Below are 18,756 nucleotides of genomic sequence, written 5' to 3'. Positions count from 1 at the left end.
CTATAATTAAAACTGATGGAGTTACTGATATTGGATCAAAGTCACTAACGCCTTCAAATATTGTTTCTATAGTGTAAATCAACCATAAACCTCCTCTTTCCACATTACATGTATTAATGGGATATTCTTACTTGTTTGATGCTATGATGAGGAGCATCCAGTCCGAAGTTACTAGACTGTAACAGGCTATAGTAGCTGAAGATTGGGTTTCATTTGCATTTAATCATTATAACATTCTCCAGCACCTGCTCCCAAATTAGCCATGTTATTATCCTTTGGCACATTTAACCTTCAACAATGCCCCCATCCATAGAGCTGCAAGCCAAAAGAAAAAGCTCTCCCCCTTGTAGATGTGGCAAGAAGTGATTATTTCTTTTGAAATACATGATTATTCCTTTGATTCTCTGCTCTCTGTAACTTTACAAAGCAACCCCTGACATCATCTCTGTAATGATTGCTGCACTGAAGCGTGAAACAAAGAACCAGCGTCTGCCGGGTGGAGGAAGGGAGGAGAGCCGCTAAAACAGTCGAAATAAAACACAGCCGGGCAGATCCTCGAAATGGGCTCTGCGGGGGAAAAATGTTAAGAAATCACAGTCTAATGCATTTTATGACAAAAGTGTGAGTGATGAGGAAAGTGAAGGGATTGGCAGGGGTCGCTCATGAAATCTCAGCTGTGAGATGGTCAGCCAATAAAAAGTCCCTCCAGGGTGATTAATCTGACCGGCGACTGGTGACAGCTAAGTGGACTGGAAAGATGTACCAGAAGAAATAAAGGGGAAAATCATGTCAGCTTCTCTTACTATCCCCAAATATTCTGCTACATTTTTTTCATATCTTCAGTTTAGTTATCAGTGATCCTTTCCGTCTTACCCATTTTGATGCATTCAATCAATCTTTGGACCGTGAATATCCCGGAAGCCTTTTTTTCTTTTGTATCAGTGTGAAAACATTATAATTATGAACTGATGACGTATCCTAGAAACCTGTCTGTCATCTAAGGGACAATAAAGTTACAGCACTATACACAGTAAAATTATCCTATTAAATTACAGTAAAATACTGGCAGCTGGACTGTCCAGCATTAAACCGTTATTTTACAGTTAAATTAAGCTTTACAGTATAATATTATCATCTGATTCAATCATTTATTTTAGTGTTGCTACTGTCTCCATAAACAGTTTATTACTTTAAAGTGCATCTCTATGGCGACACCCATAGTTAGGTCCATAAGTTGTTGGACAATTATGTCTTTAAATATTTGGGAATCACAGAGATTTTTATACACATCATTCAAATTTACTGAACAAACTAACACAAGGATTGCTTTTTATACTTGGATGAAAATCCTATTTAGTCACTGAGCTTTCAGTTTTGTATTTAATATCTGAAAAACATGCTCCAACTTGGCCATTGAACAATATTCCATTTCTTTACCTTAAGAAACTCTTAGGTTGTTTTTGTAGCATGTGTCGTTATCCATTTGCACACTTCAGAGTTCATCCATGACTTCTATCAGCACTCACATCATCAATGAACACAAGTGACCCAAAACCGTTGGCAGCCCTACATGCTCATGTCTCCATCATGTTTAACAGATTATGTGGTATAATTTCAGCTCATGAGCTGTTTCCCACCATTCTTGTTCAAATGAATCTTGATTTCATCTGTCCAAAGATTCTTTTTCAGAGCCTTTCAGGCTCTTTTAGATGTAGATGCAAAGTCTATATTCTGGTGTTTTTGTTCTTGCGTGTAACCACTGGTTTGCACTTTGTTGTAAACCCTCTGTATTTCCAATCATGAAGGATTCTCTCGATTCTAGACTTTTACAATAATGTCAACATACACTTCAGCTGTGCAAGTAAGAACACCTCACCTGGTCATGAGAATGCTTGTCAGTCATTTGTCCCATTATTCGTGAGAATTTGAAATAAAGCAGAAAGTCTGCACTTTAATCATATCTTAATTGTTTCATTAAAAATCTACTGTGGTGGCGTACGGAGGCAAAACTACACAAACTACATTTTTGTATAACAAATTATGGACCTGACTACAACTGCATTCACACGATAAGGCACATTACTGCATATTCTATCAAAAAACCTGGTGGTGTATGGGTGTCTTCCTCAAGCTTGGGTTATCTAGACGCACCGTAGCTTTCCCAGCACTGCACTTTTCTGAACAGAGACCTCTTGAGCTTGGAATCTGGTGGAGCCAGTCTTCCAGGTACAGGGGGTTATAGCTCTTAATCAATTTATTACCACTGGGACCACTTTGGACTTCTATTATCACTGGGATGTCTCAGTTATGCAGTATATATTACATATAGTCAATCCACATAACCATAAAACACACAACTTTTCTTTATTTGATGTATTTGTAATACTTTGAGGTAATTTCTGTATTTTTTCTCCCTCAATGTGCACAGTGTGGAAGTCCAGTTTCTGGTAAAGGGATTGGATGTTTGTTAAATATAACTGGATTGTTATAGAAGAAAAATGCTTACTTTATAATAATAATAATTATAACTATTATTGTATATACAAGGGTGGGGTCTGTTCAACCTAAAAGAATGAAGATGTAACAGCAGTTTTGTAAACCTAAAAAAGCCATTCTGACAAAGAACTGTGATCACAGACACCCTAAAGCTCGTGTTTTTATTAGCCTTGTAGATACACCAGTAATACTTTGCAAATGATTTGTCAAAGTACTTACACTGAATATGACAAGAGACATTGTGTCCCTCTAATTCAGGAGTGTACAGTTGTTTAATAAGGCTTGTTATAGTAGCAAACACTGTGCACTTCATTGTTCAGGCAAAACATACTATGATAAACAATCCCCATTTCTCAACACAAAAACATTCCTATAGTGACGACGTTCAGACAGACAAAAGTTTGCATATTATACTTTTACTCCACTCCACACATTATAATACAGACAATCATGTGTCCCTCGAATCAAAGCTGCCCCACGATCATGGTTTAGCATTGTGCTTTTTTATCATTAACGAAGCACCGGCAGTAGTGGCCACACTGCCAGTCAGTGAATCACAATGACATTGCACGGTTACACAACACTGACTGCACTAAAGTTAAAGGCATAAAATGAAGTGCTCTTATATAAACATCTGAGTCTCTCTGTAAGGGAGAACAAGGGACATGTACATATTCATAACTCTTCTTTGGTTCACAAATACACTAGAAGACATGAATGTTATTCAAAACATTGCGATATAATACAGCAGCGTTTCCCAAAAAGGAAGGAAGGTAGGTTACAAATAGCGGATAACCTATTCACAATTATAATCTCTCAATATAAATAAAGTCATGTAGCTACCACATAACATATGGTTGATTTACATATAGGATTTTCTCACTGTAAAACTAGGACACATTTGGCACAAAGGCAATGTAACAATACTTTACACAATCTACACAAAAATGTCTAAAAACACAGCAACCAAGTACAGAACCTGTTACAGTGACTGTGTTATATATATTCCCACTTACTTACATATATCAAAGGGAAATATTAGCTAAAATGTCATGGTGCAACTGTCTTAATATTTACCTTTTATCGAATGATAATTATCACATATAGTACATATATACTATATAGCGCCCCTAAACTGTCCTCTGTGAAAAAAATATTTAAATTTTAGATCCTGTCCAGTCTTTACAGCACATTTTTCATAGCAGCTATATACAGAATCATCAAGTGTTCAGACATTCTTGCTATTGCATATTTCATTGAAAAAGTAACCCATGTTAAACTCAGCTTCATCTCCTCTTCACGTATGTTTTTATCAAGAATGCCACTGTGCTTAAACCTTTTTACTCAGAGAACCTGTTGTGCAAATATGTTAAGTATATGTCACGGTTGCAAAAGACAAGAGACAGAAACACACAGGGCATGGCGTTATTATTTGTTGTGCATTAGCAGAAAGGACCCATAAGCAACATCTCTATATGTCTTGAGGAGATAAACGGGATACGAAGCCAAGCCTGAGTCTCTCCAGAGTTGGAAAAGACAAAATGTTAAGAAAAAAAAATACAGGTATGACTCTTACAAGTCATGCCCCAGTCGCTCAATCTCCTCGACCAGGAAATCGATGTCTGACCTGGTGGCGGCAGGGTTGGAGATGACCATGCGAAAGAAGTTGACCTTATCTCCTTGTGGCTGGTAACCCACCATCGTAGTGCCAGACTCCATCATCATTGCTTTGATCTTCGGAGCCACCTGTTGCAAAAAAAAAAAAAAAAAAAAGTTTGGAATCATCAAAATTCTAACCTGGACACCACCTATATAATCAGCCAATCACATCGCAGCAACTCAGAGGATTAGGCATTTAAACATGGTCAAGATGACATGCTGAATTTTTAAACTGAGCATCAGAATGACAAACAAAGGGGATTTAAGCGACTCTAAATGTTGCATGTTTCTTGGTGCTACATGAGCTAATCTGAGTATTTCAGAAACGAATAATCTGCTGGAATTTTCCCGCATAGCGATCTCCAGAATTTACCGGGAACTGTCAAAAACACCCAAAATATCCAGTGAGTGAAAATATCTTCTTGAGGCCAGACGTCAGAGGAGAATGACCAGACTGCTTCAAGATGGTAGGAAAGCAACAGCGACTTAAATAACCACTCATTACAACCAAGGTATGCAGAAGAGCATTTCTGAACACACAGCATGTTGAACCACAAAGCACATGGGCTACAGCAGCAGAAGACCACACTCGGGTGCCAGGAACAGGAAACTGAGGCTACAATTTGCACAGGCTCACCAAAATTTGACAATAGATTGGGACAACATTGCTTGGTCTGATTAATTTGTGCTGCAGCATTCAGACGGTAGAGTCAGAATCTTGTGTAAATAAAATTAAAGCATAGATCCATTCTGTCTTGTATGGCTGGTTCAGGCTGTTGTTGCTAAAGAACAGCCTAATGTATGAGACATCTTCTTGGTACACTTTGGGCACCTTTGTACCGTGAGCATTGTTTAAACACCACAGTAAATGGATCTTCTGATGGCTGCTTTAAACAGGAACACTCCATGTAAAAGACATCAAATCATCTCAAACTGGTTGCTTGAACATGACAACGAGTTCACTCCACAGTCACCAGATCTCAATCACATCAATGATGTTCAGCTGAAAAGTCTGAGGCGACCGTGTGTTCTCATCATGTCAATATGGACCAAGATCACTGAGGAATGTTTCCAGCACCCTGAGGAATCTATACTACAATTAATTAATCCAGTTCTGAAAGTAAAAGATTGACCAACTCGGTACTGGCAAGGTGTACCTAAAAAAGTGGTCAATAAGAGAATATATTAAAAACAAATGTATATGTATACATATTCATGTCTGACTTTATGAATCCATAAACCCTGGCAGAAAAGTGGTGCATAAATCAATCTAAGAGAGCAGGGGAGCTGCAGATTGAGGAGTAATTACCTTGTGCAACCTCTGACGTCTCTCTTCACCATCAGGTAAACTGCGCAGGCTCGGTGGAATGTACCAGAAGCAGACATTAGTGTGCTGCGGCTGATAAGAGAAAATGGGAACAACATTTGTAATGAGTGCTGATAAAAAGCTGCCTTCTGTATTTTCAGCTTTTCTTGTCAACATGTCAGCAAAGCAAAGCGACCCAATCAATCCCAAAACCAAATTAAGGCATCAAGTGCTGAATTATTGCAGTTATTCATCACAAATGAAAAATCTCTTTTGTGGACCAGGAAACTCGGATAAAATAAAGCACAGACATTTGTCATCTGTTCGAGTTTGTGCTGCAGGGAATCTCTGGATGCTCATTTTTAAAATGTTTGCTGTGGAAACAGTCATCTCACCTCTCCATTGAACACCATCTCGAATCCCTCTCTGTTCTTGATTTTATTGTAGAGGTAGGCTGACAGATCCAGACACTTATCAATATGCTGCTCAAATCCTACTGTTCCCTTTTAGGAGAAAAAAAGAAGCTGTTACCATCTGCTTCTGCATATGGCAGCAAAGCTGACACAAGCTCTGCAGATAAAAGCACACCTTTGCCTTCCACATGAGCCAGAACTTGAAGATATCGACATGCCGCCCACACTGAATGGCTTTGTCACCGGTGTCGTATGTAACGTCGTACTGTTTGTCTGGCTGGAAGAGGTATCCAGCACACATAGAGTTGCAGCCTTGTAACAGTCCCTGAAATGGAAGCAATCATGATGGGACATAAACAAGATGGTTTTGGTAAAAGTGCACAGATTCATTTGTGTGTGCGGAGGTGGTACGGTGTGGAGCAGGAAAGTGAAACAAACACATATTCACCCGCTCTCTGACTAGAATGGCAGAGCACTGCAGTGGCACTCCCATCATCTTGTGAGGGTTCCAGGTGACTGAGTTGGCCCTGCACAGATATTGAAACAGTAAACACAGCTCTGTGAGGGTGTGGAAATGTGTGTGGGTGCTTATGGAGTCTGGTAGTGAAAGGTAAAAAGATACCGACCCTCTCAAGATTTGAATGTAATAATTTTGCATGTTTGCATTTTGAAATATGGAGTCTGCAATCTGTAGCTGGAGCTGACAACAGATTGCACTCTTGGCTTGAGACTAAAATACAGATTTTCCAGTTTCCTCTCTGGCCAAAGAAACATTCTACTAAAGACACTGATTTTAATCAAATGGTATCTTTTAGTATATTTTAAATTACTAATGTGTCTCTCTGGGTTTTCCCAGTTCTGTTCAATGCATTTATTGTCAAACTTTCCCATAAACAAATGAATATACTTCTTGAATGTCAGATAGTGCCTCTTTTGATAAGTTTTGAAACATTTTTCAAAATCTTAGCCTGTTTTTTAGGACTTACAATGCTGGATTGTGTTAATTTACCCTCTTAAACATGGTGTGATTTAACAAAACACCTTCATCCTGGTTCTCTGTATACTTAGCAAACATAATGTTTTTGCTGAAATACTCTCTGACTCTCTTTCTTATGGCGTCTAACGCCTCTGAAACTGAGCCCAGTTAAACATTAATGATCTCATGCTTTTATCACAATTTATCACATTTATCACAATATATGCTACTCATCTGTATGTGCCTGTATATTCTGGCCTGCTGGTCTTCTCTGAAAAGCTCGAAGTCACATAATTTCCAGCACCTAAATTTTAAGTGGCTGAAAGCATAAAGGAGGTCACCAAGAATGCCTCTTTTCACTAACACGACATATCGTCATGAAACAGCTATCCAGAACTTTTGCTTTTTTTGCTTTTAGTGCTTTACAAGGCATTCAGATTCTCGTTTTGGCCCTCTTATTGCCTGACTGTTGTCTGTCTCTTTGTGTGTTTTGAGCAAATTGCGCTTCCTTTGTTAAATTAGAGTGTTGAGATTTTTTTTCCCATTATATGCAGATTGAAAACGCCTGGTAGGCAAACTCTTGATTTGTGCTCATTAGAAGAAATGAATGTCTTAAATAATATAGAAAAGATGCTGTTTTTTACAGCCTGATGATGCAGTAGTGAAGCAGATGTGCAAGAAATTCGTGTAAACCCGTGTATGCAAGATCATGCGATGTGTTCATTTACCTCTCCACTCCATTCAGCTTGTGTCTGTGTTTCCTGGACATCAGCAAACCTCCTCCCCACGCACCCTGCACGGGTCACAACATGGTAATAACACTGAAATATTGATATTGATCATAATGCCACGGCAGACTGCTGATTTGTACAGCTTTGTGTTCGTTTTTTGCATTGGAGATCAATATTCTCTTACATCCACATGAAGCCACATATTGTACTTTTCACAGATGTCGGCAATTTCATTGATGGGATCAAAGGCTCCGTAGACGGTGGTACCAGCGGTGGCAGTCACAAACAGTGGAACATACCCCTACGAGGCAAAAGCACAGCACACACAAAAAAGAAAAAGACAATTCTTGGTTGAATTCAGGTTGTTATGTTCTTTTCTTTCTCCCTGATTGTTGACATCAAAGAGATGGGCTAAAACACGTTGCTCAAATGACGCTCTCTTTCCCTCTGCACCTATTGTTGGGGCAAAATTGCTTCCCCATTTCTTCTAGTCTACGCATCACTTTGCCTTTGAAGGAAAGAGATGCTTAAAAGCAGGGGGAGCGTCGTATGTGAACAGACAGAAGCATTAACTTTATTGAAATAGCCTCACTGCTCCAGCATACCGAGTGTTTTCTTTGCTACAAGCAAACTCTGCGGCTCATGTAAGTGTTTCTTATTTTAAGCAGTAGCTGAACAGAGGGAATAAAAATGTTAGCAGGGCGATGTCTGAGTCATTGCTGCAGACATTTACCTTTCGCTTGGCCTCTATTACTTTGGCTTCTAAGTCAGCAGGAATGACTCTCCCTCTGGAAAAGAAGAGGATATGCAGTAGTATCTCATCTAGATGTGAAATATTTTTCCTAAGCTTTGTGCAGGTAGGTTAAATAACAAAACAAACCTTTCATCTGTGTTCAAAAGGATCAGGTTCTCTGTTCCGAAGCCCAGAGCTGCACTTGCTTTCTTGATGGAGTAGTGGCTCTGCAGGGACAGGAGTTCATCACTCATCACTATGATGCTGATATTTATTTGCCCACCTAATGTAATGTGACACCGTTAGTGTTTGACTAACATGCTCTGAGGTGAAGAGGACCAGTCTGGGTGCAGCTGCCATGCCTTTGGTCTTCACTTCTGGGAAGAATTTGTATCTGGCAATCATTACACTGTACATGTTGGAAATTGCTCCACCTGCAGAAACAAAACGTGGCTTAAAAATTTGCTACATTTGTGATAATATGGATATTTCAAAGGCAAAACTTCTTCTACTACTTTCTTTATTTCTCCCTGACAGTTCCTAATAATTTTGTAGATTCACATACTTAAAAATAATTATGATGCATTGATATAGGTAAAGTAGCCAGCTGTATATGAAGCAGTTAATACTAGCCTCACTTTTTTTTTTACACATTTGTAATTTTATGATCCCAATGTCTGTTTCTTTGTCTGTAAAATGGGACACTTTGCATCACGAGTATAGTTTGATGATTGCACTTTTACTGTTTTCATGCACATGTGCTTCGATTGGAGGTTGATCATTGGTTGAGATTTTACCTGGAGAAAATATCCCATCACCCTCTCCATCTGGCCAGCCAACAATCTCTCTCATCTTTTTCAGAGTCAGCTGCTCCATTAGCACAAAAACGGGGGCGATCTCGTAGGTGAACCTGAACCAAACCAAAAGCAGAGAAACTTGAAGAGCTAAATGAACCCCAGCTCTTTGATTTCCAGTTAAAAATGTAGCATAGTCTTTAATTCTAATTAATGTTTGAGAGATGGACAGTATTAGATAAAAAAAACAAACATCAGCTCAGTTGTGAGGTGAGGGGCAGCATGAGGTGCATTGGGATACTTTAATTACATACAGCATGAGCAGTAAGTTAATTTTTAGTGACACTGAAAGGGCCAGTCTTGGTCAGAACAGAATATTTTTTAAAGGAAAGTAGTCATCTGTTATACTCATGGGGTGAAAAAAAGGTTGTTGGAGATGCCAGCACTTGGCTGCTGCTTAAAAACAATATGAAATTCATCTTATTTTTTTGTATGCCATAAAGCTCCTCTTCTTCTTTTGGATGGTCCCTTTAGGGGTCACCACAGCAGATCATCTCAAGCAGAAATTTTGCAGCTCTGGAAGGATAAGACCAATATGTGCCCATCAGGGGTTATAAGGAGTGGACGAATTCACCCAGAGGTCAGACCACGCAATGCTCAGACAAACTTAAAGACCCTCACAGAGAGCTACATCTCAGATTCTACAGGCCTTGGGTAGCATGTTAAATGTTAAACTTCATGATAGTACAATTAGAAAAAGACTGAACAAGTATGGTTTGGAAGGGTTGCCAAGAAAAACCTCTCCATGTGACCAAAGAACATGGCAGTGTGTCCCAGGTTTGCAAAGTTCAGTTTGAACAAATCACAAGACTTCAACACAAACACCTCATACCAACTGTCAAGCATGGAGGTGGAGGGGTAAGGATTTAGGTTTGTCAAACATAGTCAAACATGAACTCCTCTGCATACCAAAGTATTCTAGAGACAAATGTGAGGCTATCGCTCCAGCACCTAAGGTTTGGCCTAAACTGACAAGTTACAACAGAATGGGTGAAAAAGAAAATCAAGATGCTGCAATTGCCCGGTCAAAATCCAGACCTCATATTAATTGAAGTACAAAGAGAGCTGTGCATAACTGAATGTCCACAAACCTCAATGAAGTGAAGCAACACTATAAATAGGAGTGTGCCATAATTCATCCACAACAATGTGACAAACCGATAAAGTCACACAGAAAGCAATTACTTTAGTAATTAGTAATAAAATTTAGCAACTGAAGGAAAGTGTACTTTCTCTTTACCTGAGTGTATACGTTTCCATATAACCAAAATACCTGAAAACCAACAATCTCAAAGAAGCGCACAGCCAATTTGGAATTACAGCACAGACAGACTCATCCAAATTCTCCAAACCAGTATTCTTCTGCTTGCACAAATATCTGTCCATTCATGTAAAGAAAGTAACTAAATCATTAGGAACATTGCAGTATGTCACACTGTAACTCACAGCATCTTCAACATATATAGACCCACGGCAACATGAAGGGGAAAAAACATAAACAAGTCAGATTCATTCATGCAGACAAGGCTCACTCATTCTGATTATGTAAGACCAGGATGTGATTGTCAGTCTATTAGTGTCAGTCAATATCTGCCAGGGGTAATTAGGGTTGATGGAGTAATTAATAAAGGTAAATTAGTGTGTAAGCAACCTCCACCCTTGGGTTCAACTCCTCCACAGGGATGTCGCTAGCAACACAAAAGGTGTGGGTACTTTTTGAAAGCCACATGATGGACTGACGTCTCAACCAATGAGAGGGAAGAAGACTTTGAAAAGCATTAGTCTACTATAAACCTTCACATCTATTACCCTCTAAAAGCTCCACTAATCTCTAGTTAATCTGTTGTGAAGGATGAGCTGTGCTTAGAAATGATGACAGATCAGTTATAAACTATTAAAGAAAAAGAAAATTGCCGTCATTTATTGTGCTGAAGGAGAATAACTAAGCAGACCAATGAGGCAAAGGGATTTTTCAATTTGGCAACCCATAATTTGTTCTTAACAATGGATTGATCTATAAGACATTAATGAACAATTAAGTTATATCAACAGCCATTTTTTACAACCCTCTGCCGGCTTTTTTATGTAGCTTAATGACAAGCAAAGTCCAATTTTCAACTGGAGTGCAAGCAGTGTGATTCACAGATGACTTGTCCATGCTGCCAACCCTCTTTATCCTATAAAGTATAAGTGGTTTTAGCTGATAGATGCATGTATTGCCATTTAACAGTGAGATTGTATATTGTAATGTTAAAGCACTTTTTCTTTTTCTTTTTAAAGATCGTTTAATTTCTAATAGGAGACAGGAAACCAGGTCCATGACTAAAATCAAACCAGGCAGCCAATGCTTCTGCAAGTCTCATCTTCGGCACTTCTCGGGATCATGACAGATTTCTACATAAGAGATGTAGAAACGTTCAGGTGGATGATGTCTACTTGAAGCTCAAAAATCACCAGCACATGTAGTTTTATCACAAGCTTTGTCGTTTTCATGTCGATAGCACATTTATGAGAATGTTTCATTATATTCTCAGCTCGTTCGGGTCACTAAACCTAAAAAAAAAACCAATACGAGACTTCAAGGTATCATTACACTGTGACCCCGAATGACCTCCCGGCTGATCCTAGCCTCCCTCTATCAAAGGAGTTTAACTTGTTTATGTCTCTGTATTTCAACATGTAGGAAAAATAGACTGAAAAAGTCATTTCCTACTGTAAGTCTTCAGAGTAACTCACTATGATCTCATTGTTATTGTTGCTTTTTTGAATATTTAATATCAGTTTGATGTTTTTTTTTCTTATTTTTTTTTTTACAATAAATGTCCCCTTAAGGATAATAAAGGTGTCCCTTTTCTCCTCCTTAGATTACAAAGCAAACTATATAAACTATATAAATATATGATATTTGATTACAGATCAAACAGGTGCACCAACATGTATCTATTGATGTTGACCACATTGAAGATGTCCATAAATATAAATATCTGGAATGGGACTGAAAAATCTGTGATGTTTGCATTATAAAAATTTGTCTTCTTGCATAACTTCATTTGTGGACAGAAATCTAACCATGCTCTATATGAACATATTCACTAAGCTTGGTAACATTTTCAGCTAAAGTGTGAGTGAACAGCAACACAGTATGACACTGATTTGTGAGTCCTGTTTGATGGGGTGCTCAGTGATACAGCTTGCTCTGTTACACTGGTACAGGATACTGGTTTGATCAGAAATCCCTCAGACCTTCCAGTTTTGCTCTGATAAACAAACCTGCAACGTTTAAGTATTTCCACCTGTTATTTTATTCATCGGCTACATTTTGCAGAAATTACCAACAGAACTAATTGCTCATCTTTTTAATTTCACACTGATGCACACAAATGCAGCACCATTGCTATGTATGTTTTGTTCCTTCCCTTTTGAACACATTAGGTGGCAAAACACTGCTCATTCTTCTCGGTCTATAAAGTATGACGTAATGCAGTCCAACATGTCCACAGACTACAGCCCTGACTGCGGCCACCTGCACAGTCTTCTCTGACACAGACTCATTTAAAACTCACATTCAGGATTGATTGCACTATAGCAAAACTGAGCAGAGCCCCAATAATGGCTGCTGTACCGATCCTGTGAAGGGAAAAGACTCATTTTTCTCTCCCGGCATTGTTATGTCACAGGAACCAGCAGTACATGGAACAAAGACAACATGTAAACTGTGAATGCAAATCAATATGCAATTTAGTTTGCCTGCAGGGCTGAATTCTGTGACCACAGCCTAAGCGCAGGACAACATCGACAATACTGCCAGAGAGTAGCCATCTGAATGTCTTCTTTTGTGCTCTTTATTTTCTTGCTTGACTGACAATCTATTAGAGCATGCTGGGTATTCCTCTGCCAAACACAGTAATTACTGTATGTCCCTTGAAGTATTCCTCTTACTGGGAGCCTCTCTCTTCATGGGCCATTAAAAACAGTGAGTACAAAAAAAGAGCTTTAAAATAGGCTGAATCTAATGAACCTAATAACTTCAAAAACATCACATTTTTATTGCTCTGATTCCGGCTGTATTGCAGTACTCACATATTAGTGTTGGCTGTAGATGTAAGCCACTCTCCTGCCAACCCCACAATATCTAATCCGGTGGACAGCTGGTTAAAGAACCTGGGGTGACCTGCGATTGATGAAGACGCAATAAAGAAGCAAGATACTCAGAAAACACTTTATTATCTAAGAATTTGTGTGAGTTAATGAAAGTTATTGATTAGCGCTACAGCCTGCAGGCCTCATACCTGTTCTCACTCCATATTTCAGCGTGTCCCTGCAGTCCACCAGGATCTGCTCCAGAGACTCAGGCTGGTCAGAGAGCTCCAGGTTGAAGCCCTCGATGCCCTCCAGCAGCTGGTGGGGATGGTGGAAGTCCAGGACCTTGGTAGACCTGTCAAAGGTCTTCCGGATGTAGCTGGTGAGGATTTCCACGACCTCCAGCAAGAACTGCATGGTTGGCTCCTCTCCATTTTTGGCAGGTAGCAGCTCTAAAAATGACATAGGTCATCTGCATTTATTTATGTTTTGGGGTTCATCTTTTTTTTTTCCTTTTTAAATTATTATTTCTGATTTTTACATGTTTTACAATTTTATTTTTATTTTTGGGGAACCTCAGGATCTCCCTACAAGTTATTACTTTTATGTTTTCATTTTCTTTAAACCATCAAATTCAGTAAAGACATTTTTGAGAAAATTATTCTTGCACAAGAATCAAAGAATTTCCCACAGGTTTATGGGGGAATTTAGTCCTAATATACAATGATAATGTTAAAATATAACGAACATACGGGTTTTCTTTTTATTTTAAGCCTACCTCTGGCGTACAGATTGGAGAAGTCGGTCTCTGTTCGCCTGAAACGCGCCTCTCCGCCGCTGTTATCGCAGGACAGCAGGTTCTTGGCTGTGCGCTCCTTGAAGGAACTCACAATCCTGCTCCTCTCCTCCAGATTGTTGTTCTTCTGCAGAAATCCTAAATATGAAGAAGAGGAGTCCGGAGGATGAAAACACTTCCCAAACATGATGAGAGCTGCAGCTTTTCCCACTATAACGTGCACAATAACGAGTACTTCTGTTTTCGTGTTTCTATACAGTTTATCTCGTCTCTCCCGCTTTCTCTATTGCTCTCTGTCCTTTCTCTGCCTTTATTTTAAATGAGAGGCTCCCATTCTGTCCTATTCACGGGCGGGTGGGGTTTGATACCTCTTTGGGAGGTTGAACTCAGTGACATCAGCACCAAACTCCAGCCAGGCAAAAAGAAATGGCTGTCGTTTGGTGGATGTAAATTCTTATTAAAACACGTTGTGCACTTTACTGTGCAGCGGAGAGCACAAGTCATGCATTCATATGAATATATGAATACAAATAAAATAATACAGCTAAAAACCTCTGACATTTACAGTCTTACTTTAATTCTAAACAATAAATCGTTGTTTTTGTGTTTCTTTCTCTCTATTTTGGCGCTTAGTTGCGGATTCTATTTAATGACCATAATAAAAACCAGTAAAACGTGTCGGTGCAAAATACCAAGAAATTGTAGTGCGCACTGGTGCGTGACATTCACCAGTATGGTAACTGTCCTTGGTTAGTTAGTGTCAGGCTCAAATGGACTCTGAAGGTGGAAATCGGAAAATCCATCCCGCATAATTCCCTCTTTAATTTCATCAGCTCTGACTCGGGCATCAATTGATGGGTTTTTGGCAGCTGAAGCATTTTTTCCCATTTTGTGTAAAATGGCGAGATGAGATTGGGGGGTGGGGATAATTTAATAAACTGCATAATGCTGGTTAGTCTTGCGTTTTTTCGCGAGGAAGGGAATTAAAAATCTAATTTGAGCAGAAATCAGCGCTGTTCCCAAACGAGCCGCGAGTAAAACGATGCAGGCCATGAAGCCTACAGTCATGTTTGTAGAATATTAGCTTCGATCATTGAGAGATGCAGATTTATTCAGAAAAAAAAATATAATATTGGAAAAAAGGGGCGAACTTACCACATATTTTCATCCCCAATTTTCTAGTACAGCCATGCGCAACTCCACACCAAGCATCATAACCTGACATTTAAAGGAGGGAAAACTATTAGAGTAGGCCTCACAGAAAGAAATGTAGTCTTTCATTTTGAATGCATTCATTTATTTATTTATTTTTTAGCTTGAATAGTTACACGTGAAAATAAATGATGAGAAGAAAATGAGGTCGACTTGATGAAGAGTGCTAAAGCAAAAAATAGTTTCTTTGGAGTATTTTAACATTTAGCCGCACTCTTGGGCGCAGTGCTGTATTTTCAGCGCGTGTCACCATTCATGACCTGGGCAAGGACTTAAAATTAATTAGCTCTTTGAACCCATGCCAGCCTGACCTAGTGAAAAGATGCTGGTTAAAAATGCAAGCGTGGGTAGACACGAGCCTGCCGGCCAGTGACAGATAGAGAATTACTGTGTTATCAAGTGCTTCCAGCCAGAGAGGGGATGGGGCACCTTGGATGGGAAGCAAAGGCGAAATTCTCGAAAAAAAGAAAAACACAGCAATTTAGGGGAGGAGGGAGTGCAGGGGTGGGGTGGTAGGAGTGGGGAGATAGGAGGAGGAGGAGGAGGAGGTGATCGGTCCCATTCCCACATCCCAATTTAACCCTTGCTTTGGTTCATTAGATAAATCATCGCTGGGCTCAGCTCACTGGACGCACTTTAACAGATTTCCCCCCCTCTAAGACAGTAGAAAAGAGACAGAGAAAAGAAAAATAGAAAAGTGAAAAATAAATAAATAAATAAAAACAGGCTGAACAAGCATTTTCATATAGGATTAAAAGCACACAATACATTTGCAGACGTGCAGATATATAGAAAAGCCAGGCAATGCATGGGCCTAATGTGAAGCAACCAGAGCAGTGCATTAGAGACACATATACTGCACGCGCAAAGCCATTCCTACAGGTTATCCAAAATCACACAGGACTGGAAGAAACACAGCAAAACCTTAAATTCACCAGCATCTGTGCTTATTTCACGTCTACACCTGTTACATGATTTTAGACCTCAGACTCGTGCTTGTATAACAGCTGCCAGTGAAAGGACTGCACAGTGCCCTTTCTCGAAGGCTACAGCGCTCAAGTGTGCCATTAGGAGCAATTTATTAGGGAAGGCTTTTAACAGCAACTTCAGACGCAATTTTTATTATTCCATGTATGCACTTTAATTTAGAAATTAATAAAAACAGAAATTATTATCATTAATAATAATAATAATAATAATAATAATAATAATAATAATAATAATAATAATAATAATAATAATAATAAATCCTCTCTCTCTCTCTGGTGGTGCTCCTCCTGGCTTGTCTTCCAGGCTAATCGCCTGCAGTGTGATGTTAGTAGAGGACATCATTTTCTGACAGCAGCACTGGTCTGCCACGCAGATGCCGGGAGGGATAGAGGGTGGGGGTGAGGGGTCCGTATGGTGAATGAAATGCAGCGGTGATTTGTGGCGAAGGAAGCTCTCTCTCTCTCTCTCTCTCTCTCTCTCTCTCAAATGGCAGCGGAATTTTTCTCTTTCTTTCTCCACCCCCCTCCACCACCACCCGCACTCTCTCCCTCTCTCTTTCTCTCCCTCCCTCGATGAAAATGATTAATGGCATTGCCCACAAAGTAAATAGCACACGTGAAATAGCATTTTATCTGTAATGGACCTACTTGAGCCCGGTGGCCGTAAATTTGTCGAGTTGGGATCCGGATCGCCGCCAGAAGAGGAGGGTGCAGACGCCGCCATCACTCCCGAGACCCTGTGCCAAAGTCCTCACCTCAAAAAGCCTGGTCACTTTTTTTTCTCCTTTATTCCCCTCCCAAAGCTGTCTCTGAGCTATCCAATGACAGGGGAACGGAAACAATATCGCGTGTATGACTTAAAAAACAAAAATGTGCCTCTTCCTCTTTAACACTGAAAGAGATGCTCAACTTGGAGACTCTGTGGACGACAAGGGCACAGTCTCTCTAACAAGTTGATTTGGGGTTTCAAATTCGCAGCCCAAGCTACAAAAATAAATGTATAACTAAAACATTACCACATTAAATTTACGCGCAACTAACAGTTAACAATTTAATGTAACCCTTTCTGACAGAAGCACATCATTTCAGTAACATCGCTTACTGCTCAGGAGATCTGAATGATGGTTATTATTACCACAACAGAGCTTATTAATAATCCTAATTATTCTGGCTAAGCTATTAAAAATGTAAAACATCCATATTGTTTCTAGATATTAGGCCGAAAGTTTAAAAAAAATGCAAATAAAAAACAATAAAGAACAGCCGTTTAATAATATTATTTATTTATTTAGACTTTCTCCAATTAATATCATGGCCTTATTGGTAATCAGTCATTAGCTTGAGCCACACTAACATCAATGACAAATATTAGTTCAAGGTGATAATTCCTCTCACCGGCCCAGGTTAAAGTCAACCCACGGAAATAGACGACGTGTATCTTTATTCCCTCCCCCCATGCGGTTATTAAAGATTCAAATATTATTTTTATATTCGAAACCTTTTCAAAAATAAAAAATACAAATACGTGCAATTTCCATGCAAACTGGGCCAACGTGTAATTTAAACCTAGAAGTGTCAAAGGAACCTCTCACGCTTTATAAAAAACACCTGTTAGAGCATCGATGGCAATAAAGGAGACTTTTGTTGCGTGCTGGCTTTCTACAGTAAACCCTGAAAATGAAGAATGAAGCTACTTACCGTGTCTATGTGTGTCCAGGTGAACAGGTATAGTCCAAAAAAGAAAAAAGAAAAAGAAAAAATTTTTGTGACTAAACTGAATCCTGGACGAGAGCCTGCCGCGCTCTTCCACTCAAACAAGACGAAGAAGAAACAATAGACCCGAGCCCCGGCTCTCCGTTAGATCCGACACAAGGTGACCTTGCTTGTGTTGATGAGACTTTGATTTGCTGACATTTAAAGCGAGCTTTGTCTGTCTTTTGTCACTGCGCACGGATGACTCACGGTGCTACCTCCAGCGGTGCAGCATATCTGTGAGGCAGCAGAGCAGTCTGCAGGTGTGACACTGAATGGCGCCGCTTTCGGCCCCCTAAAGAGCCACTTTTTGGGGGGGTTGCTTGTCTTCGGATCTATACAGCTGTGGTCTGAATCCTAGTCACGAACATGGAGTTGAAGTTTGATTCTGTGAGCATGAGGAGGGATCAGGATCTTTAAAGGGGGGAGGAGGGGGAGGTTTTTTTTTTTTTTTTTGTTCTTGTGGAAAAAAACAAGAGGGCATCACACAAAGCGCCACAATCACGAGCCTGAAACACTCATTTACTTGCTCTTGTTTATTTATTTATTTATTTATTTATTAGAACTCCACGAACACCACGAAGGATTCTTGTATTTCAGCACATCGAACGGGGAATCAATAAGAAGCCATGCCGAGCAGTCCCAACGCCACGTGTGATTAAATGCAGAACATAGAGCTGTCACAAACATCTTATTTCCACACTTTCTGTGCAGACAGACCGGTGCTGAGCGGTGAAGATGTAACCTACGACACCAGCA

General features: G+C 39.6%; 1 protein-coding gene across 2 annotated transcripts; it reads right to left on the bottom strand.

The window, feature by feature from the left end:
• Nucleotides 1-2,749: 2,749 nt before the first annotated feature.
• LOC116322952 (glutamate decarboxylase 1) lies at nt 2,750-18,347 on the bottom strand. Of its 2 annotated transcripts, none has more exons than XM_039599696.1 (17): nt 17,944-18,347; nt 16,894-17,059; nt 15,200-15,262; nt 14,027-14,182; nt 13,458-13,700; nt 13,249-13,339; nt 9,112-9,224; nt 8,633-8,748; nt 8,462-8,541; nt 8,315-8,369; nt 7,766-7,882; nt 7,579-7,643; nt 6,323-6,401; nt 6,050-6,199; nt 5,857-5,964; nt 5,465-5,554; nt 2,750-4,242 (listed from the first exon to the last, which is right to left on the bottom strand). In XM_039599696.1, exons 2-17 carry the CDS (start codon nt 16,967-16,969, stop codon nt 4,069-4,071), a joined length of 1,776 nt encoding a protein of 591 aa, XP_039455630.1. In that variant the 5' UTR covers nt 16,970-17,059; nt 17,944-18,347; the 3' UTR covers nt 2,750-4,068. The 2 variants fall into 2 exon arrangements, with proteins under 2 accessions (XP_039455630.1, XP_031599046.1); XM_031743186.2 differs by having other exon boundaries at nt 16,894-16,982.
• Nucleotides 18,348-18,756: the final 409 nt, after the last annotated feature.

The sequence above is a fragment of the Oreochromis aureus genome, linkage group 16 (assembly GCF_013358895.1).
Source record: "Oreochromis aureus strain Israel breed Guangdong linkage group 16, ZZ_aureus, whole genome shotgun sequence".
Classification (NCBI taxonomy): Eukaryota; Metazoa; Chordata; class Actinopteri; order Cichliformes; family Cichlidae; genus Oreochromis; species Oreochromis aureus.
This window is presented reverse-complemented; position numbering and strand designations above follow the sequence as displayed.